The following is a 26,598-nucleotide window of genomic DNA, read 5'->3' as shown; positions in this document are numbered from 1 at the left end:
CTACTCACCTATTTCTCACCCGCCTCTCCAGCAAACATCAAACACCTCTAGTCATCCTACATCTGTTTCAACCACACCTGCAGCCCTGCCCTGCCCCCAGAAACTCACCTGACCTCGGTGCGGAAGGAAGCCTCATCACATCGGCTCATGTCTGAGATACGGCTGAAGAGACCCTCGCAGATGCGGGGAATGAGACCAGCATCGCCCTGGGAGGCCACCAGAAAGAGAGATCCCAGTTGCTTTCAGTTAGACCCCTTCTGCAAGCCATGCAGCAGTCACATCTTTCATTTCTTTCCTCTTTTAGAATCATGAGCTCAGAAGCAGAGTATGACTTCAGCTGAGACAAACAAGCAGAAGTACTGATGCAACTAGTGCTGAGTGCTTGTTACAGATATCCGGACAGCAGTACAAAACTCCAGTGAACATCCTGATATTGTTAAAGCAAATATCAAATTAAATCATGAACTGGTTTGTCCTGTAAAAATGCCAACCTAGGAAATTTGTCCTGTAGAGCAGAGCTGAGGGAAGCCTCAGTTTGTGGGATCATGAGAGGACAGCTTTAAATTGTATACTGCAGCCTTGGCCGTACACACTAATGTGGCAGTCTGGGAGACGGAGGCAATAGCAATTTAGCCTCACACATGGCAAGCAGTCACCATTTGCTTTGACCGGATATGACTGGATATGCAGTGTTTACACACACATCCAACACGTTCTGGCACACGAAAGAGGGCACAGACCTTCACAATTACCAGCCCTCCCAGTTCTTTCTTTGTGACTTGCAAATGTTTTTATTTTAATTACCCTGCAGCAGACATGAATATTAAAGAGACTGATATGATTATCGAGCACACTGACAAGGTTCCCAGAGACGACCTTACGTGAGTCACTGTGCAGGGAGAAAGAGGAAATCTAATTAACAACAACTTGAGCTTCCTGTGCACTCTCTGATAGGCTGGCAAGGGCCCAGAAGCGCTGACCTTATAACGGTTCATGATTAGAAGAAATCTGTTCAATATTAGTGTTCCTTCACCTGCTGCCAAACACTGAAGATAAACTTGAGTCCCTTGAGACCCTTGCAAAGCTGAGCCCCAGTACCGGCCCACTTCCCTCATCTGCATGACCGACATCAGTAAAGCGGGTGCACAACGCAATCAAGTCTTGTGCTCACAAGTGACTGAGAGCCTCAGTTTGTTATTCCACATGCAGTACTGCTGTCCACTTTTTGTGTGGATTCGGAAGTTGAAAGGCTGATATGTATGATTTCCCCATTGTGCTCCATGTTTGAGCACTACTTTTCCTTTAAAAGGATCTCCACTATTGTCATTAAGGGTGTTGTATTGAATATTTCATTAAGATTTAATTTATCAATACACAGAGGAGGACTGACAAAAACTTCTCATGACATCAGGAAAATAACAGCACTGAAATCCCAGTGCCTTACCGGGTTTCCCATCATGGCGTAGGACTTTCCTGAGCCAGTCTGGCCATAGGCAAAAATGCAAGCATTGTAGCCTTCAAAGGCAGCCTTGAGGACATCTGAGCCCAAGTCTTTGAAGACCTGCAGGGATAGAAGAGTCAGTCAGTGGTGTTAAAGGTGCAGGTTTTAGACCTTAGCAATGAGATGCAGGAACTGTCCATGCCTCAGCATCACCCAGACACTCCAAGGACACACAGAAGGATGGACACATGATGGACGACACATGTGACTGCCAGACACTATGCACTGCACTGATGGGTTCAGAGCTCAGTAAAGAAGAGTGCTGTAGAGCTGTACCAACAATCTGCAGTACAAAACCCCACCCACTTCATTAGCAATGAACATGACTGAAGTTCAGTCAGCACATTAAAATAAGTCCCACCCACTGTGCAAACACTGGCCATGATTGCTGTTCAGGTAACCATACAAAGGATTATTCTCAACCAGCTGGCGTGGTGTAAATAAACATGGGAAGTCAACAAATTGGAGGACCTGAAGTGTATGTTCAGCAGTGAAGTCCTGCAAATTTAAAGTGCCAGCATTATATGGAATTCTCCTGTCAATTACAAATTACATAATGCGTACAAAAGTACCGACAGGCAGAATACTGAGCGTAGAACTATCATCAAAATCCCCAAAAAAAGGAGCTGAAACAAGGCACTTAATGCTTCTTCAGATTTTAATCAATTTCAATTTTATCCAGAAAAATAAGTTAATAAAACTGAAAGTTATGCAAGGTTCCACAGAAAAGGATTTATGCAAATTTAGAATGAATAGTCAACAGGACTACAACCGTTATCAACATGACTGGAATCAGTATCAATAACTGGAATCAGTGTGTTCAAACACTGATAAATATCAATAACTGGAATCAGTGCATTCAAACAAGAAGCATTTTTATGCACAGGTGGCTGTCAAGCAGTGAGAGGGGCTACTATGTTTGCGGCAGGAAGGGTGAAAAGCATGCATCTGCACCCCTCACTCCTTGGCTATACAGTGTAGGCACTCACAGCACCAGACTCACACCTGCAACTGCAGCATTTTCTTTGACCCTGCCAATGTGAAAATCCTACTTTCAGTTTACTCAAAGGTGTTCATTAATCTAACGTGTAACAAAATAAATCCTTTTAATCAACAGTTGCCCAAAATCACAAGTGAGCACGAAAGCATGCAAATCATTTCATATTCACGATGATAAAACTGTCAAAAAAAAGTCTGATATACTGCAGTCACACTACACAGAAATGTAGATTTTGTGGCACACTTAACACAAAACAGAATCAACATTTAATCAACAAAAAGTCTCAGACTTTTGCCAGAGATGTCCTGCCATTCTGAATTAACACATTTATGTGTGTCCTTTTATCAGCTGGACGGAGAGCTGGCGATGAGAGATGAATAGCGATTCACATCTGTTTCCATTATAAAACCTGTATTTTAGCTACATGGTGCTTGTTCTACACCAAAAAAGAAATTTATCCTTCCATCCCTGATAAATAACTGCCTGTCCAATGGAGGGTTATGGTGGTGCAGAGCCTATCCCAGAACCATATAGTATGATGTATAGTGTACATCACGTACACGTGCACACACAGACAAAGACTGGGCAATTTAGAGTCATCAGTCCACCTGAAAAGCATGTCTTTGGATTGTGGGAGGAAACCTGGAGAGACCTACCTGGGGAAAACCTACACAAACACAGGGTGAATATTCAGACTCAAACCCATGCCTGACTCAACAGCTCAGAAGCTATGAGGCACCAGCACCGCCCTCTGGGTCATCAGGGCTCCATAAAGTCATGATTTCTAATGAACCAAGAACTGCTGATGGTGTAGAGAGACAGAAGTCTTCTTCTGTTCCTACTACAGATGTTCATAAAGAGAAACTGGTGTGACACAGTGCAGATGTGCTTCTATCTCTCACACACAAAGTTTGAGACTAAAGGATTTAAAATACAAACCATTTCAACTGCACTTTGTTGTGCTTATTATGTTACTATGTTACATATAATTAAAACAATAACTAAGGAAAGGGGAGTTAGTCCCTGTTGTGCTCACAGAATATTTAATTACTGATCAACTTTTATATGCGCTGAACGTGCAAACACGTAACAATTATTCAATACAGTGCATGGCAATATCAAACATTTAACCGCTTTGGTGAAAACTATCAAATTATACAGTATGTTGAATTAAATCAAACTGACTAGTAAGTGATAAAGACCATGTAGAAAGTTCTGGACTTGAAAATACCCACAGTGTAATTGTGACCTTATTTCTCACTGTGGATTGTGAAACCAACATGCTAGCATTAGCCTGGCTCTAAAACATGATTACTGGACTAATCTTATGATTGTGAAAGCAGCATGTCTCAGTATATCTGATACTTTCTCACCACTCTTACTGGCCTTTCATTGTCCACAAAACACTCACATTTATCAAAGCTGTTAAAAAAAAAGAAAAATACTCAAGCATAGAGTAATATATGGGAAAAGGTCCATTTCACTAAGTAGCGGTAGGTTATGATCTCTGCACTATAAACTTACTGTTGTTTGTGGGTTAATAGATGTGTTGCAGTGAATCTAAAAAACCAAATTCAGCAAAAATGTGTAAAAAAAGAAATAAACAAAGCAAAAATGTGATAATAGAAAGAAAGAAAGCCAAAACTAGTGTGCCATTCATATCAAGCAAGACTAATACCACTGATGCATCTGTGCAGATATTGAGGAGTGCACCCATGCTAATTTAGCCCACCTACAGTGTTAGTGCCTGTAACGAATATTGCAATGAGCGGTGGACAAATTGTACCCAAATTTAAGTGTCATTCCACTACTGACCACTCGGTGGTGCACTTCAATTGTCCTTACTAAAAGCGCCTACAACCAATACCTTCATTTATAAGGATAGTTTTAAAAGTGATTAGAACAAAAACAAACAGAAGGAGCTTAATTCTGGAAAGAACCATTAAAACCTTTCGTGTGACTGCTGTGTGTGCCAAATTTGCAAACAAGGTTGAAGCTTAAGGGCATAATCTGATTCCAAAAAGCATAAACCCATTTGCGATCTCTGAACTCGAGACTTGGTGAAATGCAAAACAATGGGAACTGTAAAACTGGAACTGAAAGGAGGCCAGTCCTCTGTGTGGCCATCGACAGTGTACGTGCTCATGCAATGACAGTTAATTAACCAAATAATTATTCTGTCTGACATTTAAAGGTAAAGCACTTTACAATACCCCTGAAAGGCAGCGTACGGTCAGTATGAATATAATATGCTGCCAAGTCACTGTTGCCAAATAGGAGTGAAAATTCCTGAGTGTATCAAAGAAGTCAAGTGCAGGAAAAGTCCAAATGAGAAGTAGACCACTAAGACGAGGTCTGGCAAGCGATGCTTTATGAGAAAAGCTGTACTGATGGGAATATTGCAGCTCCAACACTCCCAAACTTTGACGAAAAATTAGTCACAATGCCCGGCACACAGAGGGAAAACAGCACAGAGTTACTACCTTTTCCTGAGATGCAAAGGTGGAGCTTCTGCTGTCGCTGGAATCATAGGAGAAGTCATACGTGAAGGTCTTGACTCGCTCCCTCGAAGAGTCTCCTGAGATGCCTTCAGGAATCTGTCAGAGGAGACAGCAGGTAAGCATCAAATAGAGTGGGCATGTTTGGACACCCCTGTGCTACTGAGAGCAACGCTAATAGTCGTCACATGGAACTCACCCTTATGTTGGTTATAGATGTCTTATTCCCTTCCATGTGGATGATGACTTTGGCAGATAATTCAATTTCTCTGCAAAATGAAGAAACAAAAACATCATGACAGGTGATCCCTGATGGGGTTCTGTCCCTCGTCTTAGGCTGACATTGTTATAGGTTGCAAACCCCCTTACATTGTATTGTATATGCCAGAAAGATATAAACAACATGCTATGCTGTATAAAAGAGCTTTGTTCACACACACACACACACACACACACACACACACACACACACAGACTGAAACCGCTTGTCCCAAGCAGGGTCGTGGCGAACCGGAGCCTAACCCGGCAACACAGGGCGTAAGGCCGGAGGGGGAGGGGACACACCCAGGACGGGACGCCAGTCCGTCACAAGGCACCCCAAGCGGGACTCGAACCGCAGACCCACCAGAGAGCAAGACCTGGCCAAACCCGCTGTGCCACCACGCCCCCTGAGCCTTGTTCATTTTCCAGTAATTTCACACAATTCATGTTAAAACAATACAGAACAATACAGTACAGTATTATATGTTCAAGCAACACTATTATTTTCACTTTCATTTTTAAATGTACTGTCTTCCGCTTTTTTCTCAGTACCACCAGAAGACTCAGAATTAACTAAAAATCAGCTTCAACCAAATCAAGTGAATGACAAACAAAAAGTTTAGCAACCAAAGTGCAGTCTCTCCTGGACACCCAAACACTGCCTGAGACCCAAACAATAACAAAAATGGCAGTGTGGCCTGCTGATGTTATTGTACAGCGAATGAAGCGGACATCATTAGACATCGCGACCACATATCAAGACTCGATAATATAATAAGGTTAATGGAACGGTCGTCGCTAAGTCTGATCACTCATAAGTTGCACGTGGTTTATTTTTAGAAGCCAAACAGACTGCATCACTTGTACAATGAAGTACAACAGAGCACTGGAACTCTGTACCTGAATCGCTGCCAGTCCTCAAAGATTGCTGCTCATGACCTCTTATGACACTGTTAATAGACAACTTATTTCACCCACTTTGTCAGCCAAAAGCCTGAGGGCAACAATTCCCTCATGACTCTGCTTCTCAAACATACTGCAGCCATATGCCTTGCAGACAACTCCACAACATCCTTGCCAGTACCTCACACCCCACTCTAAATAGGCCTTGGTGATATCCCTCCTGGACTACTGCAACTCTTTGCTGTCTGATCTTCTGACTTCCACCATTAAGGCTCTCCAACTGATGTAGAAAACCCACAATGAGAGTTACGTTGAACCTGCCAGTGTTTCCATGTTCCCTTCAGTTTAGGCCCCAATGTGGTGGGGCAATCTCCTTAACCTTGAGTGGAAGAAAACATTGTGTACTACAGTAGCCAAATTATCTGTTTGATCAGGAAATCATTAGCACCAACAGTACTAATGCATTCATCATTCGTTGCTTTCACCCATGTGGTGGCGCAACGCAGACAGTGCATACGACTGGGAGCCAGGGAAAATTCCAAAAAAAAAATGTTCACACTCAGTCTTATGTCACACCTGGTATCAGCCAAGACTCCGTGTAAGCTGAAAAAGACAAGGGTCAAAGACCATGAATCACTTTTATCCTTTGTGACTTGTAATTATTAACTCATCACACAACACAATTAAGACCCAAATGGATGACTTCTCTCCACAAACACACACATCACTGTAAAGAACATATAAATCAAGATCCACTGCATAAACAAAGACTGCCGAAAATACTAAACCAAAGACTGTGAGCGATAAAATGTGAGCGTTCAGAGAAAATTAAGAGCAATTAAAATAACTGACTCTTTAAAACCATCAAAACTGGAATTACCAAGTATGATTTTTCTCTGATCTCATCAAAGAACAAACCAGCAAATTTGCAATGAATTAACAACTGTTCTTTTACTCCTTCTCTTACAGGTAACCACCAATGATGTAGATTACACCCTTCTCCTGCAATCTGAACCTAAAATGTCCCTGAAAAGTACTGACACCTCATAGCTCCTGGGCTGTGGGTTTGAAAACAGCTGTCTGGGGGGGAAATTGCATGTGTTCCTTGTATTCATGTGGGTTCCCTCCCACAATCTAAAAAGGCTTTGGAGCACCACAACCCTGCATCTGACAAGGTGGTGATCAACATGGAAAAAAATAACACCCTCCTTATCAAACTGGGCGCACCTCTCATCAAGCTATATAATGCATTACTACCTGTGTACTTTGATGCATCTGAAGAGGTCTGTTACAGATATTTCAACAGTGCACTAAAGAATCATGACAATTTTTTACTGAAATCACACTCATACGTCTGGGTGTACTCAAACTTTTGACTGGTAATGGTGGGGTGGGGACTTTGGCAATGATGCCATGAGTTAGAAAATAAATAGGGAAATGGTTTGACGGAATTTTGTGCGACAGGTTAGTGATCAGTACAGCTTTCTCCAACTACACTCAACAGACTTCAGAACTAAAAATAAGGATGTGCACAGGAGAACACAATGCAGTTTTTCATGTAAAAATGAACTGAAAAGCTGTCAGTTCACCACAACATTAGCCTGTACACACAGCTGTTTGTGTGCTCAGCCTCTGGGAGGAGTTACTAATCTGAGCAGGTGGCTCAGTGCATTTATTTGGTTGGAGACATTTCACCCTGAATTCCATGTACTTACAAACTTATCCAAACCAAAAGGTCCAGATAAACAAGGACTGACTCCCAATACCTGTGTGAATCACATGTGAAAGATGTAGAGGCAGACCTCAACAAGTGTATGAACTCCACCTAATTTTGGCATGAATAGTTTGTAGATATGGGGGGCGCGGTGGCGCAGTGGATTGGACCGGATCCTCCTCTCTGGAGGGTCTGGGGTTCGAGTCCCGCTTGGAGTGCCTTGCGGCGGACTGGCGTCCCGTCCTGGGTGTGTCCCCTCTGGCCTTACGCCCTGAATTGCCGGGTAGGCTCCGGTTCCCCACGACCCCGTATGGGACAAGCGGTTCTGAAAATGTGTGTGTGTGTGTGTAGTTTGTACATAAGAATAAACATAAGCAGTACAGTAGCCTTAAAATATCCTTAAACACACCCATGTTTGTTTTGGCAGCAATTGCTTGTTCTGTTGCTCGTTTGTCATCTGTTTGCTTCCATCCTCCCTTGTCATCACCTTTCCATTTTCTCAACTGTTTGCTTCCATCTACCTGTTTTGTCACCCAGTTGTTCTCACCACCACCTGTTTGTTTCTACCTGCCCTTGTGACTTTTGACAGCACTCTTCTGCCACCTGTTTGCCCTTTCCCCCACTGTTTGTCACCAGTTTGTTTTCAGGTATCCCTGTCTGATTCCAGTTTTTTGTTTCCATCGCACATCTTTTGTCAGCACCTATCTGTGACTCAATTGTCATTGGCTTTCACCTGCCATTGGCTTTGTCAAGTTTTTGTTTCCATCCACACCTGTTTGTTTTGTCAGTACATATTTATATTTTTTGTCCTGTTTGTTTCTAACCTCCCTGCTTGTTTCTATCCACCCATCTATGTTGTCAGTACCCATTTGTTCCCACTACAACCTGTTTTATTGCTTACCTGTCAGCACCTGTGGCTACTTTAGTACACTGTTTCGTGACCTTTTTGTTCTTACTCTCATCGGTTTGTTTTGACAGCACTCACCACTTCCATAACTTTGTTCCTACTCCTATGTTTGTCATCAGTCTGATTCTACCTGTCCCCATCTGTAGTCTCCTTTCTATTTCACTCCTCACCTGTTTTGTCAGCACCTACTTGTTTTGCAGCCTGCATCTCATTTGTTCAGCCTTTTATTTTTATCATGAATTGTTTTGCCTGCACTTGTTTGTTTCTATCTGCTTTAACTGTTTATCAGTATCTATTTATTTTGCCAACTGTTTGTTCCCATGACAGTTTTTGCCTGCATACTAGTCTGTTTTTTTGGCACCCGCTTATTTTCTCATTTGTTTTGTTACTTGTTCGTTGCTACCCGTTTGTCTCCAGGTCTTCATTTACATTTATTCATTCGATGCTGGTCTCCAGAGCGACTTACAATATCGAGATACTTACAATTACATACGAAGTGAAGTTGCTTACAATTATTTACCCATTTATATAGCTGGATAATTTTTACTGGAGCAATTTGGGGTATGTCCCTTGCGCAAGGCCGGGCACTGGAGGTGGGATTCGAACCTGCAACCTTGTGCTCCAACCACTACCTACTAGTGTTTTTTGCTTCAGACAGTCCTTGTCCGTCTGTTTTGTCAGCAGTTCCTGCCACATGATCATCATGTCTCTTCTGACCCTGTTTTACCTCGCCATTCACAGTAAGTTGCAGGACAAACTATAAGAGATATTTCAAGTCCAAACCACTGGTTCAACGAGTCGGTGTTGGGAGTTTAACGATTACCTGCCGTTCCAAGACACCCCCAAAGAGAGAGAATGTCAACATATTTTTTTTATAACAAAGTGAAAAACACTGAAAGTGACATTCTTCATAAGTTCATTCATTCATATTTTTTACCTCAGAACAGCAGATGATTTGTTACCTCACGTCGACTACGACGTCAATATATTACTATCGTATTCGTTAAGTTTACGTCACAACTGTTGGCTTCGGTGCTTCTGAACAAACGCGCGGAGCGGACCGGACCGGACCAGACCGGACCGAGCCGAGCCGAAACGAAACGAAACGGGCCGAGCTCTCACCGCCTGTTGATGGGCCGGACCCGCACCGCCACCCGCACCGACGCCATGGCTCATCCCTCCGCCGTGCGTATCCGCGCGCCCGCTCGGCTCGCTCGGCTTGCGCTTCTCTACTAGCGCTCGCGCCTTCCGGCGAAGGGCCCGCCTCACGCGCTGGTACCGGCGGACCGTCCTCCGAAACACACGACTAGTTCACACTCCGTCCGTCCGTCCGTGTTCGGGCTCAAGACAAGCGGTGCAGCGGCAGCGGCGGCGGCGGCGTCCGCAGTCCTTTTGTTCCGCGTGCTCGCTGTGTTTTCACGGTTGAGGTCGGGCTCCTGCGGACTGTCCTGCGCGACCGCCACTCACTTCCCCCTCCCTCCGGTTCGGCTCCTCCTCTTTCGGCGGCGGAGCGCGCGATCAGTGTTTCCGTACAGAGGGACAAACAGGACGGAGGCCAGGACAGCTGAAAATATAAAATATTACTGTAAAGTATTAAAACACATTGATTATTAAATATATTAAACAAATACGAAACATCCCCGGATTCTAAAGTGGTCCACCAAAGTATACAAAATATACACAGTTTTCCGTATGTCCCTAAATGAGGAGAAAAAAAAAAAAGAATGTGGTACTTGATTAGTACCGCACGCACGCGCTTATCCGCTTTCTCGAGTTATACAGAACCACTTCTGCCCTTCAAAAAATATTTTCCTTAACTATATGAAATCCTAAAATAGATAGCGGATAAATAATTATGTAAAGGATATGGGTGACCGGATTTACATATTAAGCTGGAACTCATTATCTTAGCTGCTGTTGGTAGGAGGGAATCTTTAGTTGTTACCACCGGAAGTTTGCTATTAAACGTCCTGTCAGTGTTTGGCGCGGTGAGTGGCTCTATTCGTTAAAACGTGTGCACTTTTATTGCCTTTTTGTTGCTTTGATTTAATTTTCTTAGGGATGTATTTCTGGTTATATTAAATCCGTAATAAGTTTGACTTTTCCTTTTCTGTGTTGGTCCACTCTCCTCGTTTTGCTGTCTTGCAAGTTGCTGAGTTGCTCAGGAGACCGGCTCTTGTTTCTGCTGGCTGATTGATCTGTTTTTTTTTTTTTTGCTTTTCTTCGTTTCGTGCTACTTCACATATTTATCGTATCATCAACCTCGATACTTTCTGTTTTTTTTTTTTTTTTTTTTTGAAAGTACCGTCACCGTGTACTCTGTGTTAATTTTAATCATTAAATTGGCATACCTGGCTGTACAGTACTCATGGCATGCTGTAGTGTATTGTTGAAGTACTTGAAGTACTACTAGTCTCTCAAGTTATTTTCTTTGGCCTTTCTCTTTTACAGAGGAAAGTCTCCAGTCACGAGCCATGGACATTCGGCCCAACCACACCATCTACATAAATAATGTAAACGATAAAATTAAAAAAGAAGGTATTCCTAAAAACTCAGCTCTTGGAGTTTTTTTTTTTTTTTCCTCAGTCCAGCACCCACTGCCATTATTGTCATGCTGTTTTTTAAATCAGTGACAGAGAGATCCTTAAATAGGTGGTGGCAATTTAGGCTTTCTGTCTGGGATTAATACCATTATTATCTATCCATTTATCCATTCATCTCTCTAAATGAAGAGCAGACTGAGGGATTCACATGTGATCACCAAATGGATATTGGTGTTCCCTTGGTATATAAATCGTTTTACTGTGCAACTGGACATTGGTTTGATCCCCACTCAGCCCGTCTGAAATTCTTCTCTTGTTAACATGGGTTTCCTCCAGGTGCTCCACCTTCCTCCACAGTCTAAAGATAGATGTATCAGGTGCACTAGAGACTGTCCCACATACACACAGTGGGAAATTTACATTGCTCTGATGTATAATTGTAAGGAGTTTAGTGTATTGTATCTAACACTGATAGTCATCGTGGACTAAGGTGTCAGGTAAAATCTATTTTATGTCACATTAGAGAAAAGCATCTGTTCAGTGAATAAATGTAAATCAAATACCAACTGATTTATTCAGTGTTCATGTAGGTCTAATGTCACATACTAGAAATTCAACTTGTGGCTTGTGCTCTTTCTTCAGAGCTGAAGAGATCGCTCTACGCGTTGTTCTCCCAGTTCGGACAGATACTTGACATTGTTGCTCTGAAGACCATGAAGATGAGGGGCCAGGCCTTTGTAGTCTTCAAGGAGCTGAGCTCTGCCACAAATGCTCTGCGACAGCTCCAAGGCTTTCCTTTCTACAACAAGCCCATGGTATGTCTGCATTTGCTGTGGGGAGTCCCTGGATTACACAGTCACTTGAGCATATTGTGACAGGTGTTTATATCTTCTTTACACAGCGCATTCAGTATGCAAAGACAGATTCTGAAATTATCTCAAAAATGCGTGGTACATTTGGTGACAAAGACAAGAAAAAGGACAAGAAGAAAAAGTTGCAAGAACCAGTATCGAGTGCCACTAAGAAGCCAGCCCTGGTAAATATCCCTGCCCTTACATAGTCATTGTTTAAAAGTAGTGCAAAATATGGTAAAGTGTCTGAGATTTCGGTGGGAATAGCAGGCAGTGTCTTGTTTTTCTGGGTGAGGCGTATGACCTGATGTGACAGCCAGTTTTTCGGGGAGTAACTTGTTTACTGTGTGTTTATTTCCATTTTGTTTGTTACAGGGATCTGCCAGCACACAGTCAAGTGCACCCCCACCACCACAGGTTTGTATGTGAACCCTGATTTTCCTGGTGCTGCATCTGTGATCAGTGTGTGACCTCTTGTCATCTAAATAGTTGTGAATTGATTGTTGCACACAAATGTGTTGGAGACGGAGTATAGAATCTGTACACAATTGCAAAGAAATACAAGTGTAATGACATTCTTTTAAAAAAATCTTTTACCTCCATCAGTTTATATTTCATGACTTTGTTCAAACATCTTTCCCCTCATCCCAGGTTCCTGACAATCCACCTAACTATATTCTGTTCCTCAACAATCTTCCGGAGGAGACGAACGAAATGATGTTGTCCATGCTGTTCAATCAGTGAGTGCATTTGTTTTCTTTTGGCTGTTTTTATTTTTTTTTATTTTTTTAAAGAGTATACCCTAGTAAATAAGTTGAATGGGTCAGAAATGTGTTTTCCTTAGTCCCCTTACTGTTGGTAAAGAGAATAGGTTCAGTGGTCCGTACAGCGGCCTCTCATCTGACACAGCTGGGACATGAACTCTGTAACGTTTTTTGCTCATCCCTCTGAAGTTATGTTTACTACTAAGTCACAATTAAGTTACATACATTCTTCAGTTTATTTTCTGGTTAGAGTCTATGAAAATCTTGGGTGCAGCCACAATAAAGGCCTTATATTTAAAACAGATTAAAAATAATTGAAAATGCAAACAATAAACAGTTCAACTTATTTTTTGATCACTGACACTCAGGAATGCCAGACTAAAGCTGTAAACATTGTAGAAGTGAAGTGAGCAAAATTAAGGTAGCTTTGCAGTGTTATTCTGTTTGGATTTTCCTTGCTGCCGTCAGCTTGGAGGGTAAACACGGGTTGGGTTTTCTCCAATATATAAATTTTATTAGATAGATTTGGAGAGAATACAGTTAAAACTGAAGTGAAAAACTCAATAACATTCCTTTTGAGAAATGTGTCATTTGAGGAGCTAGTACATATAGCATTGCTTGCAGATCCTTTCGATCAGTTTTATGCCGACTTGACAGAACTGAAAGCGCATATTGTGACAGGAACTTGAATGTCACACACACGTGGATGGAACACAGTGCAGACCAACTGTAGACCAGTGAAAAATTGGGATCCTGTTTGGTTTCAGGTTCCCGGGCTTCAAGGAAGTGCGTTTGGTACCGGGAAGACACGACATTGCCTTTGTGGAGTTTGAGAACGAAGCTCAGGCAGGCACAGCTCGAGACGCCCTGCAGGGCTTCCGCATCACCGCCACGTGCGCCATGAAGATCACCTACGCCAAAAAATAGACCCCAGTGGTCCGTGGAGGATAGCTGCGGGATCAATAGAAGGGCCATGCACACAAGACTTAATCTCGGGACTCTGCTTTTATGCGCCATATTTTGCTTAATTTTTGTGTGACGTGAATGAGGGGTCTGGTTTTACTTCTAAATTGATGTTTCAAATAAAATGTGTTTTATGTATTCTGTTGTTCACTGTTGCTGTCCCACAATTACTCCAGAATACTAGTCCCATAGCACAAAGTTCTAGTTTTTAAACTACTGCACCACCCATTCCCTCCCTCCTGCAATCCACACTCATTTGGGATCCTGGGCGCCACACTGTGTTAACATTTATTCATTTATCTGACGTTTTCCTCCAAAGCCACTTACAGTGATTGACCCATTTATACAGCAAGGTCATTTTTTACTGTAACGGTTAAGGAAAAGTACCTTGATTGAGGGTACTACAGCAGGAGGTGGAATTTGAACCTGACTACTGAGTGAAGATGTGACAGATCTTACCAGTGCGCTGTCTGTTAACTTCAGGTTATCTTGGGGCTCTGGGTTCCAATGCAGCTCCATCTGTGGCATTTGTATGATTTCCAGTGTTCACATGGGTTTCTTCCTAGTGTTCTAGTTTCCACCCACAGTCCAAAGAAATGTGCTTTGGGTGGATTTATGGTTCCAAATTTTGTGTGTGGGTGTGTGAGACACACCACCCTGTCATAGACCGGTATCCCACCCAGAATATACCCTGTCTCGTGCCCTATATCTCCAGAATAAGCTCCGGACCACCGTAAACCAGCACTGGACAAGGCCTCTGCTATTGACACTCAACTGCTGGAAAACAAATGTTTCTGGGACATAACGATGCACCAAAAGTGCTGTGTCAAATGTTTGTTTGTAGAAACCCAGAAAATGTCCACATGTAAATAAGTGCACGTCGTCAGAGAAGAGCCAATTGATTTGCCTGGTTTGTTGCGTTTCTGCAAGCTGCTGCGACAGACAGTCAGGCCCCATGTGGAACAGCCCCGGAATGCAGGGGGCGTGTCCTTTCCGACTGGGCCAGTAGGCTGTGCCCCCCTCACGTGCAGAGAGACAGTCGGCGAGGAGACCCGCAGCCGCCAGGATGTCCCGAACGACCCGCCTTTCGTTGCTTCTGCTCACGTTGTGTTCCGCGTCCTCGGCGCCCCCAGTCGACAAGTTGGCCGACGCCAAGCTCTGCGCCGATAAGGAGTGTGCGTGTAAGTAGGCGGGTGGGCTGTGGGGGTGTTCCCTGTATTCACACACCAGTCCGCAGCACAATCTGTATCAACACTGATTGCTTGTGTGTGTGTGTGTGTGTGTGTGTGTGTGTGTGTGTGTGTGTCATTTTGATGCGGGTGCCTTCTCTGCTCTTTCTGTCTCCCGGGTCAAACCACACTGGTAGACACCATATCAGTGGCGCGCGCCAATGAGGACTTCGCCGCTCCTGACTGCAGGTTCATCAACCTGAAGAAGGGCCAGATGATCTACATCTATTCCAAACTGCTGCCAAAAGAGGGCGCCGGTGTCTTCTGGTCTGGAAGTGTAAGAGCCTGTTTGTTTATTCTTTGTGCTCTTGAACTAGTCCAACGAGAGGTCGCTGAGAAATGACTCGTTTGTCGAGTCTGTTTCGAACGGTCTTATGTCGCGCAGCTGAAGTTTGAGAGCCGAAGGAGCTATCGAGCGACTGAGGCTGTTGCCCATCTTCTGCTGGCCTTGCATATGCTCTGGAAATTTACCGGGGAGGAGTCGGAGGTGCGGCCGACACCGCAGGCCCGCTTAGAGCTTTTTTTTTTTTTTTTTTTTTTTTTTTTTTTTTGGGAGCATTCTTGGCCTGGCTGACCTGTCAGCTCAGCACAAAAACAACCGTGGCACGACTCCTCCTGTCATGTCCAGGCAGAGTCTCGTCTCGCACTTGACGTGAGCGGGCGAACCACTCCTCCGGTGGTGCCGCACACACCTGCCGCTCTCCAGGGTGGGTCTGCGCTCCTCGCTGCGCCGACTGCCCTCAGGTCTCCGATCTCACCTCCGGGCCAATTGGGGTTGTACGTGTTGCTCCTCGCTACGGGTTCGGGAGTTTTGACCCTCCTCCTGTCAGGTCCTCATAGCCATGTGGCTCTGAACCCCCACCACCACCCCCTCCACCCTGTGGCAGGTCTACAGCGATCGCTACGTGGACCAGATGGGAGTCATCGGCTACTTCCCTAGGAACCTGGTGACCGAGATACACGTGTACAACGAGGACCCCATCAAGGTCGCCACCACGGTATGTGTCCCAGGGGGTCTCAAGGTCACTACAGAACTTTCCGGAATGAGACATGGCAGGAAGCAAAGGAAAGAGCAGGAGCAGAAGTAAAGGCTATAGTGAAATGTGTGTTAGAGAAAGGGGGGATGCGGGTCCAGCATCTTATGACCAAGAGCTGCAATCATTACTGCAAACAGGTCTGAGGGCCACTCATGTAAAAACACAGTAGGTTCCATCCTGAATTTCACAAGTTGAAAAAGTATTTTTCATTTTATTGTGTCTAGGTGAGGTGTGAGTGTCTAACTGTATGATATAATTAATTATATTATCATGAAATTGAAAATAATGCATAGTATTTATGGTTGGTATATGATAATTTTAAACTGACTTCTAAAAATGACATTGAATTTATAAATGTGCCTACATCTGCAGGACTGTACACATGTGTCACTGTCCTAAACTCGTGTTCTGGCTGAACTTCCTCCCAGGATGTGGACTTCTACTGCATCTGAGGACCGGAGCGACGACTGGTGAACACGCTGAGCACTCTCGCTACTCTCTTTACTCTCCTTTTACGCTTTGTCCTCTTTGCTCTTCTCTTTTCTGTGGAAGAAGAAGGGAGGAAGATGTACCATCAAGACTGGAAGCCGACTAAATGAGGAACTTGTTTTCTGCTGTGAAAAAGCCGATTTCCCGCAAGAGGTTTATTTTTAATCGTTTATACAAATAAATCTGCATCTGTTTTATCGTCAATTCAAGTACGAATCTGCGTCTTTGGGTATTTGGTAGATGTTGATTTTTTTTCGGTTCATACTACAGTAACTGAAAAAGGGCCGGGGTGAACGAAAATGAATTTTCCGGAACATAGTTTATACAAATGAATACAGAAAAGTATCGTGCAGCTCATAAACCGGTTTAGTTTAAAACTTCTTCAGGAGACTTTGAAACGGCAGAAATCCCAGAGTTTTTGCTGCAGATTCTCCAAAAACGCAACGCAGCATCGACTGAAAGGAGGAAGAATATCGGTAAGAACTGCAGACTTTCTTTCTACAATAGATTCTTTTTGAAGACTTTTTTGAATACGTTACATGTTAAAGTGCAACTGTTCTCAGCATTTTTCATATTTAGTTTATTTTTACTACCTTTACTGGCCATGGAGTTGCTGTGTCAGCCAAAGTAAGGCTCCTCTGAGGCTGACGGCAGCACAAAGGCGCTGCAGATGCTCCCTGCTATTTTGCCGATATGTGGCTTCATATTTGTGACCAAGTTTAGCTCACTTTAACCCTGCATTTGTCATTGGGGCACCAGGGCAATTCGATTTAACTCAAAATCAAAAGCTAAAAGGGGAAAAAAGAAATACTGCATTCTCATCTTTTTTTTGAAAATTATTGTTCTTTGTTTTTTTTTGGGGGGGCTGTATAAAAATTAGTTGTTGACATTCCACCCACTAAGTGAGAGAGCACAACTTTCTTAAAGTGACAGTATACATTTAATGTGAAATATAATAAAGAACTAAAACCCTTAGAAATATAGAGCGCTCAATTTCCGGAAACGGGTAGAGCTGGTGGGGGGATTTCAGTTCCTTCCTGCTACATCTTAATGTGCACAGCATCCTGAAAATAATGCGAATACAGTTATTTGAGCTTGTTAATACATTAAAATGACTAAGAATAAGGATGTAAAGTCATGAAATACTGCAACGGCTGGACTAAAACAGTAAGATCAGTGTGAAATGAATCTGATGAAGTGTTTTGTCCCATTAGCATCAGTTTACTCTTTGTCTACTAGTGTGCTGATTTATACGGTGCAGCCAGCTCCACATACTTGTATTTCCTCTGTTTGTTCAAAACAAGTACCTGTAAATGTCGAGTGAACGGGGACCGTCTTTATGGGCAATGGTTGTCCTGCAGATGGCATAAGAGCGCCAGGTTAAGGCGCAGCACGCGTCCTGCAATTTGGCCATAACTAGGAATGAAAATTGAAGGCGTTTTGCAGGTGTCATTTAAATCAATTTTTGCCAGACTAATAAACAGGAACCGTCTGCCCATCAAATTTAAATCTGCGACCGTATAAGCGTTGCTCTCTACGGCTCCACGCGGCACTACGGACAATACGATGTCCCGTATTCGCTCCCGCTGGTACAATCGCCCAAACCAAATCACGGAGCAATCTGACGAGAGAGCGGCGCTCCGCAGGGCCTTCCATGCAGTGCGTGTGTGATGAGAGCTTTTCATTTGCGTGCAACACGACGACAGTGATAATAGCAATGGAGACATGGGAAGATAAAGCATATTTAATTTTAACATCCAACACCCCCCCCACTGTCAGTCTCTCCCTCCGCATCCTTAGGGGAAACTGAGTGGTTGCTATGGAGTTCGGCTCCTGTTCTTTAAAATGGTACTTGGTAAATTCTCCAAGGGGCACCCGGGGGGGGGGGTTGGGGGGCGGGGAACGGGGCTGTCAAGGAAGAAAGACCATTTTGTCGTGCATAAGGTGCACAGCAAGAGTATGGAGACACAAACAAACCGCCGGGTCACCCACACCTGCTGGAGTGCATCGTCTCGTTCGCTGGTTCCTCGCGCCCACTTCTGGGACCAGTGTGGTGTAGTGAGCTCCCCGTGTCCCTCAGAGCTGCTGAATCCCTTCATATCGAGGAAAGGTCTCGAACCATTTGGAGAGCCACCTCTCTCCTCATCTCCTGACAGCTCCATAAATGAGTCCAACACCATCTGCTACGATTATCTACATATTTTCTGTCTGACTTTGTTTTGTCCCGCGTTTCCAAACCCCACTTTCAGACATGTGGTGTCATTTAAAAGGAATGTACTCTGTCCCCTCTATCATTGTAGCATCCGTGGTTTGGAAGATACACTTGAAAACATCTTCTAGAGTGGAAAGAGGCAAATCGCTGGTTCTCAGGCAGCCAGCTGAGTCATATTGAACAGACAAACTGAGCGTCGACAATCCCGTGTCTGTGTGAAAGCAAAGTTTGACTTTTTTAAAATCAGTTTTTGTACGTAATTATGTATGACGACTTGTAAGCGAACGTTGTAAGACTGAAAATGGACTTAAAACTAAAGTAAAGGTCAACACTAAGGTTGGTTAAGGGCACAAATAGATATGAACTATTTACAGGGGCGCCGACACCTTGTGCCATGTTTACATAATAGATAAGGGCAAATATTCTTCACTTTATTGAAACTGTTTCTTTATTATTAAGCAAGTGTTCAATAGTTTATTTTCCAAAATTGCTCTTTGTTTTTTTCTGTTCTAGCACCAAAATTCGGAACCCCCACATTCGGCCTCTGTTGGTCCAATTATAGCCGCCGTCGTGACGACCGTCGGTGTGAAATTGATCCTTCGGAATGAAATCGCCGAGCCCGAGTCGAGCCAGGAGTCCCTCCGAAATGTCACCGAGAATAGAGTGCGGCGCCGCCGCCACGTCGGGAGATACACCGCGTTGTCACTCTCTTGTGGCGCTGATTAATTTTGGCCGGGGCCGCGATGCGCTGGGGGTGCGAGATGGATGGGAGCTGCGGCCGGCGGGGTGTAATTACCTGGGAGATTGTGTCCCCCGTACCTCCCCCAGCCGCTGTTATGGAATGCGGTCCTCGCACACGCACGCACGCACGCGCACACACACACACACACACACACACACACTGAGCGCTCGTTTCTCGCTGTGGGATCTCCGATAGCCCAGCGCACATTGAGCCCTGCAGGTAACGGAGGCCAGAAGTCAAGAACAGGGAAGGACACTGAGCGACGGCGCATGGCGAACACACAACGTATCGTCTTGTATCACATTACACGATATTGTACGAGTCGTGCGACAGGATGCGCTAGCAAGGTGGTTAAAGGACATGAGGACACTGCGGTGGCCCTTGGGGGCGATTATGTGCTCCACCAGCTCACAGACACACAGGCTCAGGATCACCGTGTGTGTGCGTGTGCGCGTGCGTGTGCGCGTGCGTGTGCGCGTGCGTGTGCGCGTGCGTGTGCGCGTGCGTGCGTGCGTGCGTGCGTGCGTGAGAAGCAAACTCATGCCTGTTGGAAGCAAGGAGCGCTCATATTCCCATTTCCCATCTGAATCCCACCTCCTATAGCAGTACCCTTGAACAAGGTACTTACCTGGAACTGACATGGTAAAAATGACGCATATCTGTGAATGGCTAAATCACTGTAGATTACTCGACATTACAAGCTACTTGCACTGATTTCCCCATTTATTCAGCAAGGTAAATTTTACTGGAGCAATTCATGGTAAGTACCTTGTAGAATAGCAGTAGAGCTGGAGGTTGGAGTCGCATGAGGTCCTTCAAGGTCAACGCAGCAGCTCTAACCACTGCGCCCCCTGCTGCTCCAGCTCCGCACCCAATCCCCGCATTATGTGTTCACCTCCAGTTTGAGACGACACCGCTGGGTTCCCGTGTCCTTTCGCTGCAAAGTACCGTGCTCCTTTTCTATCAGGTGCACTCACGCAGGCCTTACCTTTACCGTGGTAACACGGCCATTTGCACCTTTTCAGTTAATGTTATTTCACTGAAGCACCTCGTGATCCTGGCGACCTCTGAGGAGATTGAGAACCCACCTGGGCCGAGTCCCTGCCTCACTTCCTGCTCCCGGGGAGGATATCGATCCAGGTGGCGCCTCGATACGAAGCCGTAATAAAGGTGCGGCGCGACGCGGTGCGCCGATGGAAATCGTGGCGTTGGCCGTTATTAAAGCGCAGGGGCACAGGAGGCGGCCTGGCTGGAGATGAGCTGGAGATGGGGAACGTGGCGACGCATGTGGGCGCGCTAATTCGCAGCTCCATTACGGCGTTGCCGGCGCAGACTAGTGACTCACCGGCCCCGGGTCCCGGGGACGTGCATCTGCATACATTGAGGCCGAGTCTCATTAAAGAGCAGCGTGACGCTGGTGCTCTCGCCCAAGACGTCCTCCGTGTGGGGGGCATCGCTTCGTGTCGCCGTGCCGGAGAAGTTCGATATCCGTCTCCCTCGCGCTCTGCCGCGTGCGTCACCCGTCCCTCAGCTCGCCGCCGTATCCTTTTCGGAGCAGCTCAACGAGATGAGATCCAACACAGAGAAATGAGGAACGACAAGCAAGGTTCCATTCCCACCGGAGGGCAAACGGGTGCCATCGACGCCTGTTGGGGAGATCTGGACCGGGGCCACCATCGGCAGACGGATACCGGGGGCCACCGGCCATATGGTCAGGTGCTGTTGGGGGGGGTGGGGGGGTCCGTCAGGGCTGCGCAGCACTACAGATGACCTTTCCTCACTGCCCCGGACACACTTGGCACGAAGGAGGGCCTTCTGGGAAAAGCAGCCAGGGCAGCGGCCCCCCGCAGGGCAGGTAGGGAGAAGGCTGGGGCACGGAGCTGCGCCACCTGCTACCACGTTTTAATTACCAACACGGTACAAGTGGGGCACGGCAATATGGACAGAACGGAGAATGGTAACATTCATACAGTGCTGCTCGAATGTGAGTGAACCCTATAGGGATGGTCAGTATTCATGTATTAAATACTAAACGAAACTTATAAAACCTTATGAAATTAATAAGTGACTATGATTTACACCCCGGATTCCACTTACTTACCTGGTTTAACCAGTGACACTTGGGCTTCACGTGTTTGTACACCTGCAACAAATGGAATTGGTCATTAAGCATCTCTTATATCACACGAGAAACACTGATTGTCATTAAATAACCGTTTTGTGGTAAAACGAAGGGACACAAAGGGCGCAAAGAGACTCACTCTCCAGCAGCACCTGTATATGATGACACTATGGACAGAATCACTACTGTACATACATCCAGGCGTGTAGCACGTACAGGGACACAAGGTCACCGTGTCTCCAGCCGTGTGTCGTGTAGCACCGTGTGAGAAGTTCCGGAAGGGCGTCAAGATGGTGCGCAATTGATCAGCGCCGTCACGGTGACGTTAACTTTTCTAGTTCCTTCCGTATCACCTGGGTGATTCAGGTGAGACAGGATAAGGATGGACAGTACAACTTGAATGCCAAGTGTGTTTGTGTATCGAAGGGTTGGAAGTGCTGTTCTTTCAGACACGTTTGACGTACAGAACCACATATAGACATACAGAGAAACAAAAATAGGTGTAAGGAACCATGCAGAGAATGAGCACATAATAAACACCACACACCTGTACAAAGAGCTGAATGTGTTACTTACCACTGTGTGTGTGTGTGTGTGTGTGTGTGTGTGTGTGTGTGTGTGTGTGAGATTGCCCTGTGATGGACCAGTGCCCTGTCCATGTGAACCCCACCTCATACCCTATGTTTCCAGGAAAGGCTCCAGACCACTTGAATCCTGCATTTACAAGGTTACTGGTAGTGAATGAGTGAGGAATGAACTTGACATCAGGGGGGTGCGGTGGCGCAGTGGGTTGGACCGCAGTCCTGCTCTCCGGTGGGTCTGGGGTTCGAGTCCCGCTTGGGGTGCCTTGCGACGGACTGGCGTCCCGTCCTGGGTGTGTCCCTTCCCCCTCCGGCCTTACGCCCTGTGTTACCGGGTAGGCTCCGGTTCCCCGTGACCCCGTATGGGACAAGCAGTTCTGAAAATGTGTGTGTGAACTTGACATCCTTAACAGGGAAAATGTGACTATAGACCCTATCAGTGATGTTAGTTATATCCAAACTTGTCATGAATCCAGGGGAAACCGTCACAGAATTCCATTCAGGTGTTATTTTAGCGGGAAGGGGTCCCCTCGGGATGGGTAGACCTGAACCCGGGACATGTGACAGTGAAAGGCAGGGAGGGACCACTGGGGGGCGCTCTAAGTCAGACAGGGCATGGCTTCCCATGGCTTCTCATGGCTTCTCATGGCTTGTTTTTGCCCAGGACTGGAGCACTTTATCCTGCTTCAGCTGTCCTCCCAGAAGCTGCTTGGAGACGTGCTGCTCGAGTGAGATTTGGCTTTAAAAAAGACAACGGTGCAGAGCAATATCAGAAGAAATGAAGTCCAAATGTGCCGCCGGTGTCGACGTTACATGGAGATCATGTTGACTTGTGCGTTTCGGAGAGGAATTGGGGGCTGCTGACAGAGACCCTGAGGGGGGGTGGGAGTGATGGTGGTTTCATGACTTTGACCCGTGCGCCTTGTTTGGATGGCGGAGAGAGGGAAACGGAGCAGGATGGAGCCCCCATTCCCGGCTTTAGTCCCTCCCCCCACCCGTGCTCCGCGGTTCACGCAGGGTTCGCGGGACCGATCCTCTCATCCTCAGGAGGGATTGGGAGATGCCGGTATCTCCGGGAGAATGCGGAGCAGCTGCCTCGCCGCCAGGTGCCGGCCGTTTCCGGAGGCGGGTGGGGTTCGAGAGACAGCCGGCGGGTAGCAACGCGGTAATGAGCTCCTGCAGGAGGGGGACGCGCCGGAACACGGAGCACAAATGCACTTGGAAAACGCTCGTCTGGGTTCGAAGCTGTTCGGTGCGAAGCTTTTCCGAGCTTCGCGCCGAACGGCACAACATGAGCTCTTTATGTCGCTTCTGGAAAGACACGTTTTGTTCGGTACACAATGTTCACGTCCAAAGACGCTTTCTGGTTGTTTTCTGCGGGTGCCGGGGGGAGCCTCGGTTACCGCGGTACGCAGGCGGGTCTGGCTGTTACGCTTCATGTGTGTCCATGCGGTTCCAGGGTTTATCCCTGGTGTGGCCGCCCCGCGCTCCTCCACGCGCCTCGGGCTCAATGAGACGGCACTGGTGCTGATGCGGTTTCTATGGATACCGGTAGAGCTGACTGACAGCGGGTGATGAGCAGATGTCTACGGGGAGCAGCTGGGAGATAAGGCTGGGGGTTGGAGGTGGCTGGGGGAGTGAAGCTCACCGGCTCCCGCTGCACCGGCTACAGTTACACGCCATGCCTGTGTGACACCAGCCAGTCCCACGGTTCGAGACAAGTGACTCCGCGCTGATTCCTCCAAATGCCGTGCAGCCGAAACTGGGAGAATTTCTGACATTTCCAGTTGTGCGGTAATTTGTGGTTCGACGCACAAACCGTCCCAAAAAAGGCGAGGGGCGTGGGGGGTGTGAGCGCTGCCTAAATGAGGCAGCAGGGGGCGTAGCAGTTAAAGCTAACCCCTTGCACAGAAAAGACCCGGGTTCGAATCCCAACACCTGTGACAGAACTCTTTACCAATGTAACTCACCCTGAATTGACATGGTAGGAATCACCATACTGTACAAACGGGTAAATCAATGTAAGTAGGTTAACACTGTAAAGAAGAAGCAGAAAAGATAAATAATGTAACTCTAGTGGTAATGCAGCAGGGGGCGTAGCGGTTACATCTGCACTCAGAGGACCAGGCTCAAATCCCACTGTCTGCTGTAGTACCCTTGATCAAGGTACTTACTCTATATTGATATGGTAAAAACGACCATGCTGCGTAAGTGGGTACATCAGCGTAAGTCGGCGAGCGCTGCAAGCCAGCGTGGAGGAAGACGAGTAAAGGCCGAGTCAATAACGTCGGAGCTCATATTGAGTGCAGTGCTAACAGCGGCGCCAGGCGCCACAAAGGAGCTCCCTGCAGTGTTTGTTCATGTGTGTGGGAGCAAACAGGACAGCTGGAGAGCACTTCGCTTCATTCCCGACCGCAGGTCGCACCGCGGACACTATCATCGGCCATGAGTTCGTTCGCTCGGCGATCTTCTGCACTATTGACCTGAGCGGGAAGCTCAGACTTCGGTCCTATCCTGGCCGAGCTTCTGTTTTTTCGGGTGGATGTTGCAGCAGGGTACGGGTTCGAGTGCCTCCTCCTGCTGAAGTCCCCTCGATCGAGGTACTCATCCTGAACCGATACAGTAAAAATGCTGTGTAAATGGGTAAATGAGCGTAAGCTGCTTTGGCGCCGAGCGAATGAAGGTAACTGTGTTGAACGGCTCTGGGTCAAAGGACGGTGTCAAGGGTACAACAGCAGGGTCCCCACCGGGACCTCATAGCGGAGCCCTGCGTCACCAGGTATTTCTTTGCTGGCTGCCATTGGCAGCGGTTTGCCGCTCTTCACATCAGCCTGACCGTGTTGCTGACCGTGGTGCTGACCGCGGTCACCGCAGGAAGGTCTCCTCACGAAGCGCCGCGGCCCCCTGCAGGGATGGATCGATGAGGCACCGAGTCCCACCTGGTGGAAATGGAAGAGCGGCGATACGCGCAGAGACTCTCCAGCTGGGGGTCCCATCGATTTCCTCACCGCGCCGATGAGTAAAGAGCTCTGAGAGCCCAGCGGCATGATGGGAAAAGACAGGGCTTGAGTGGAGCTGTTGCCTAGCAGCAGCGACGCTGTGTCCCCTCCCGGTTTGCGGTGCTGAACTGTACCTTGTTTTACATCTGCTTCGAGCTGCGTGGCGATGTGAAAACACACACACACTAAAGTGAATATTTCATTCATTCGCATGAATATCAGAGGTTCACATACATGTATGTTCACATATATATTAATTTGTATGAAAGCGCGAATGAAGAGAGACGGTAGAGTAAACATAACATGTAAACAAGGAAAAAAAATGAAAAACAACAACATGGTGACAGACAGAAAGTGGACAAACCGGAGAGGCGGACATCACACTTGAGGAACCTACTGTATACAAGCACATTTATGGGGAAAAAAGGGGGTAAAAGGTAATACAGAAGAATATTACAGCATATGCATTATGGCATTATATATGTCATATACAGTATACTCATATATAACACATGGTGTATTAAAATATTGTTCTGTATATATGGGTGACACGGTGGTGTAGCAGGTAACACTGCTGTCTCACAGCACCTGGGCTGTTTGGGTGTGGGATCAATCCCCACTCAATCAGTTTGCATGTTCTTCCCCCTGTTCACATGGGGGTCCTCTGGGTGCTCTGGTTTCCTCTCACAGTCCACTGAAGTGTGTTTCAAGTTGACTGGTGCTCTAATTTGGCTGTGGAGAGTGTGTGTGTGTGTGTGTGTGTGTGTGTGTGTGTGAGCGCAAGGCTACCATGTGCTGGACTGGTGTCACACCCTGCGGTTCCAGGATGGGCTCCGGACCCCCACGACCCTGACTAAGACAAGTGGTTAAGAAAGAGAGCGAACGGGGCAGCTGGTAAGTTGTAGCTTCTGCCTTTGAGCCCAAAGGTTGCAGGTTTAAATCCCACCTCGAGCTCTAGTAGCCTTGAGCGAGGTACTTACCCTAAATTGCTCCAGTAAAATTACCCAGCTGTGTAAATGAGTGACTGTATGTGTCTCTGTTCTCAGAAAAGAACTAACTGTCTGTTCTCACTACATTGCGAACGAGGTAAAATCAGTGTAAATGTGTCCAAGCTCCAGCGCTCAATCCCAGCTCTCTGCAGCAATGGGTTGAAAAAAGGTCCATAATTCCTGGAAACCCGGGAAACGTTCCTGTGGCTCGAATCACCGCTTTCTCTCTCTCTCTCTCTCTCTCTCTCTCTCTCTCTCTCTCTCTCTCTTTTCACTGCGAGTGTCGAGTGATG

The 26,598-nt window shown here is 46.3% G+C and overlaps 3 protein-coding genes across 4 annotated transcripts in view; 2 read left to right on the top strand and 1 right to left on the bottom strand.

The window, feature by feature from the left end:
• kif16ba (kinesin family member 16Ba) overlaps positions 1-10,620 on the bottom strand; it is a 49,124-nt gene extending 38,504 nt beyond the window's left edge. Inside the window, exons 1-5 of one of the 2 annotated variants that reach the window (XM_029250899.1) lie at positions 9,907-10,620; positions 5,199-5,268; positions 4,985-5,098; positions 1,445-1,561; positions 109-206 (exon numbers count right to left, since the gene is read on the bottom strand). In XM_029250899.1, coding sequence (XP_029106732.1) covers positions 109-206; positions 1,445-1,561; positions 4,985-5,098; positions 5,199-5,268; positions 9,907-9,953 — 446 coding nt within the window. In that variant the 5' untranslated portion in view covers positions 9,954-10,620. The remainder of the gene's footprint in view (positions 1-108; positions 207-1,444; positions 1,562-4,984; positions 5,099-5,198; positions 5,269-9,906) is intronic. The other variant, XM_029250900.1, reaches the window with a different exon arrangement.
• Positions 10,621-10,726: 106 nt separating this feature from the next.
• Positions 10,727-14,039, top strand: LOC108927045 (U2 small nuclear ribonucleoprotein B''). The gene is made up of 7 exons (XM_018740074.1): positions 10,727-10,772; positions 11,236-11,322; positions 11,970-12,142; positions 12,229-12,363; positions 12,554-12,595; positions 12,830-12,918; positions 13,710-14,039. The coding sequence occupies exons 2-7, from the start codon at positions 11,259-11,261 to the stop codon at positions 13,867-13,869; spliced, it is 663 nt and encodes a 220-aa protein (XP_018595590.1). The 5' UTR covers positions 10,727-10,772; positions 11,236-11,258; the 3' UTR covers positions 13,870-14,039.
• Positions 14,040-14,929: 890 nt separating this feature from the next.
• Positions 14,930-16,857, top strand: LOC108927076 (otoraplin-like). Its single transcript, XM_018740103.2, has 4 exons — positions 14,930-15,086; positions 15,272-15,411; positions 16,022-16,132; positions 16,600-16,857. Exons 1-4 carry the CDS (start codon positions 14,972-14,974, stop codon positions 16,621-16,623), a joined length of 390 nt encoding a protein of 129 aa, XP_018595619.1. The 5' UTR covers positions 14,930-14,971; the 3' UTR covers positions 16,624-16,857.
• The last annotated feature ends 9,741 nt before the right edge of the window (positions 16,858-26,598 follow it).

This window comes from Scleropages formosus, chromosome 4 (assembly GCF_900964775.1).
Source record: "Scleropages formosus chromosome 4, fSclFor1.1, whole genome shotgun sequence".
Taxonomy (NCBI): domain Eukaryota; kingdom Metazoa; phylum Chordata; class Actinopteri; order Osteoglossiformes; family Osteoglossidae; genus Scleropages; species Scleropages formosus.
This window is presented reverse-complemented; position numbering and strand designations above follow the sequence as displayed.

Bases quoted from the DNA above. Each gene is read 5' to 3' on its own strand.
- LOC108927045 (XM_018740074.1), top strand. From the start codon at position 11,259: ATGGACATTCGGCCCAACCACACCATCTACATAAATAATGTAAACGAT. The intron at 11,323-11,969 runs GTATTCCTAAAA...CTCTTTCTTCAG, and splicing joins CGATAAAATTAAAAAAGAAG to AGCTGAAGAGATCGCTCTAC. The intron at 12,596-12,829 runs GTTTGTATGTGA...CCCTCATCCCAG, and splicing joins GTGCACCCCCACCACCACAG to GTTCCTGACAATCCACCTAA.
- LOC108927076 (XM_018740103.2), top strand. From the start codon at position 14,972: ATGTCCCGAACGACCCGCCTTTCGTTGCTTCTGCTCACGTTGTGTTCC. The intron at 15,412-16,021 runs GTAAGAGCCTGT...ACCCTGTGGCAG, and splicing joins GTGTCTTCTGGTCTGGAAGT to GTCTACAGCGATCGCTACGT. The intron at 16,133-16,599 runs GTATGTGTCCCA...ACTTCCTCCCAG, and splicing joins CCATCAAGGTCGCCACCACG to GATGTGGACTTCTACTGCAT.